The 1,682-nt window shown below is 42.7% G+C and overlaps 1 protein-coding gene across 1 annotated transcript in view; it reads left to right on the top strand.

Moving 5' to 3' along the window:
- Nucleotides 1–1,477, top strand: part of LOC148588196 (uncharacterized) — a 4,140-nt gene extending 2,663 nt beyond the window's left edge. The window contains exons 3-6 of the mRNA XM_088514682.1: nt 321–482; nt 665–669; nt 776–921; nt 1,096–1,477. Coding sequence (XP_088370808.1) covers nt 321–482; nt 665–669; nt 776–921; nt 1,096–1,477 — 695 coding nt within the window. The remainder of the gene's footprint in view (nt 1–320; nt 483–664; nt 670–775; nt 922–1,095) is intronic.
- The last annotated feature ends 205 nt before the right edge of the window (nt 1,478–1,682 follow it).

Genomic DNA, 1,682 nt, shown 5'->3' with positions numbered 1-1,682 from the left:
ACACTGTTAAGGAGGGCTGAAATGAACAATGAATTGACGGGGTCTAGCTATATCCAGAGGAGGGCATCGCATTAATCATTTATTTTTCGCTGATGATAGTCTGCTCTTTAGCAGGGCTAATGTTATGGAATGGCAAAAAATTCGGGAGATCCTTGGAATTTATGAGCGAGCTTCGGGGCAAAAGATCAATATGGAGAAGACCTCAATTTTCTTTAGCAAGAACACCAATATGGGGTTCGTGAGCACTTGTTGGAGGTGACCGGACTTAGATCAACTCAATGCTTCGAAAAGTATTTGGGGCTCCCGGCTCTCATTGGCAGATCTAGAACTCAGGCTTTCCAAAGCATTCAAGGGCGAATTTAGCTTGGCCATTTGTCCTGGTAATCGGCCAGACCAGCTGGTGTGGGGAGCAACTAAAAATGGTGATTATTCTGTTCGTAGTGGCTATCATTTAGCAAAGAGTGGATTGGACAGAGAACAGGGTTCCTTGTCAAACATGCAATCAAATAAAGAGTTATGGAGATCCATATGGAAATTCAAGGGATCGAAGGCATTACAGATTTTTTTTGGCGGGCTTGCCAAAATATTCTCCCTACACGAGAGAACCTACAGCGGCGACACATCATTTCTGATTCACTGTGCCCTATTTGCGGTTTATATGTAGAATCGGTGAGTCATATTTTGTGGAGATTATACGATGTCTAGGATTGGCATATCTTCTGGGAAATTCAATGTGATGAAGTTCGATGGATCCGGTAATTTCGGGTTATGGTAGAGACGTGTCAAGGATTTGTTGGTGCAACAAGAGATGGTGAAGGTGTTATATGGGACGAAACCAGAAGGAATGGCAGACATAGATTGGAAGGCACTTGAGGTGAAAGCGGTGGCTACTATTCGGCTTTGCCTAGGAGATGACATGATGTATCATGTCATGGACGAATAATCTCCAGCGGCAGTTTGGTTGAAATTGGAAAGTCGGTATATGTCAAAGTCATTGGCAAATAAGCTCTATCTAAAGCAGCGGTTGTACGGCTTGAAGATGGCGGAGGGCTCGGATCTGAGCCAACACATCAACACATTCAATTAGATAATTAGATATCTGAAGAGGGTTGATGTGAAGTTCGAAGACGAAGACAAGGCGTTGATGCTATTGAGTTCACTCCCAAGTTCTCCTACGTATGAGAATTTGGTTACAACTCTAACATGGGGGAAAGAGTCCTTGGAGTTAGAGGACATTACAAGAGCCTTGTTGGCTTTTCATCAGAGGAAGAAAATCAATGATGAAAGTTCTCAAGGAGAAGGGCTAGTTGTAAAGGGTAACCAAGAGCGTGGAAGAAGCATTAACAAGGGTGGTTCAAATGGCAAGAATCCTCAGTCAAAGTCCAGGAAGAGGAAGGACATCATCTGTTATAAGTGCAAAAAGAAAGGGCACATGAAGTGGGATTGTCTAGACTGGAAGAAGAAAAAGGACGACTAGAATGAAGGTTCCTCAAATCTATGAACATAGTGGAAGACAATTCAAACGATTCTGATGGTGATATGCGTTCTGTTGCATCAAATTCAGAGCATCCTGTGGATTCTTGGATTCTGGACTCAGCATGTTCGTTTCATGTGACGTCCAACAGAGATTGGTTTGACACCTACAAGTTAGTTAATTCTGGTATAGTTACTATGGTTAATTG

This window comes from Corylus avellana, chromosome 1 (assembly GCF_965113065.1).
Source record: "Corylus avellana chromosome 1, dhCorAvel1.hap1.2, whole genome shotgun sequence".
NCBI lineage: Eukaryota > Viridiplantae > Streptophyta > Magnoliopsida > Fagales > Betulaceae > Corylus > Corylus avellana.
This window is presented reverse-complemented; position numbering and strand designations above follow the sequence as displayed.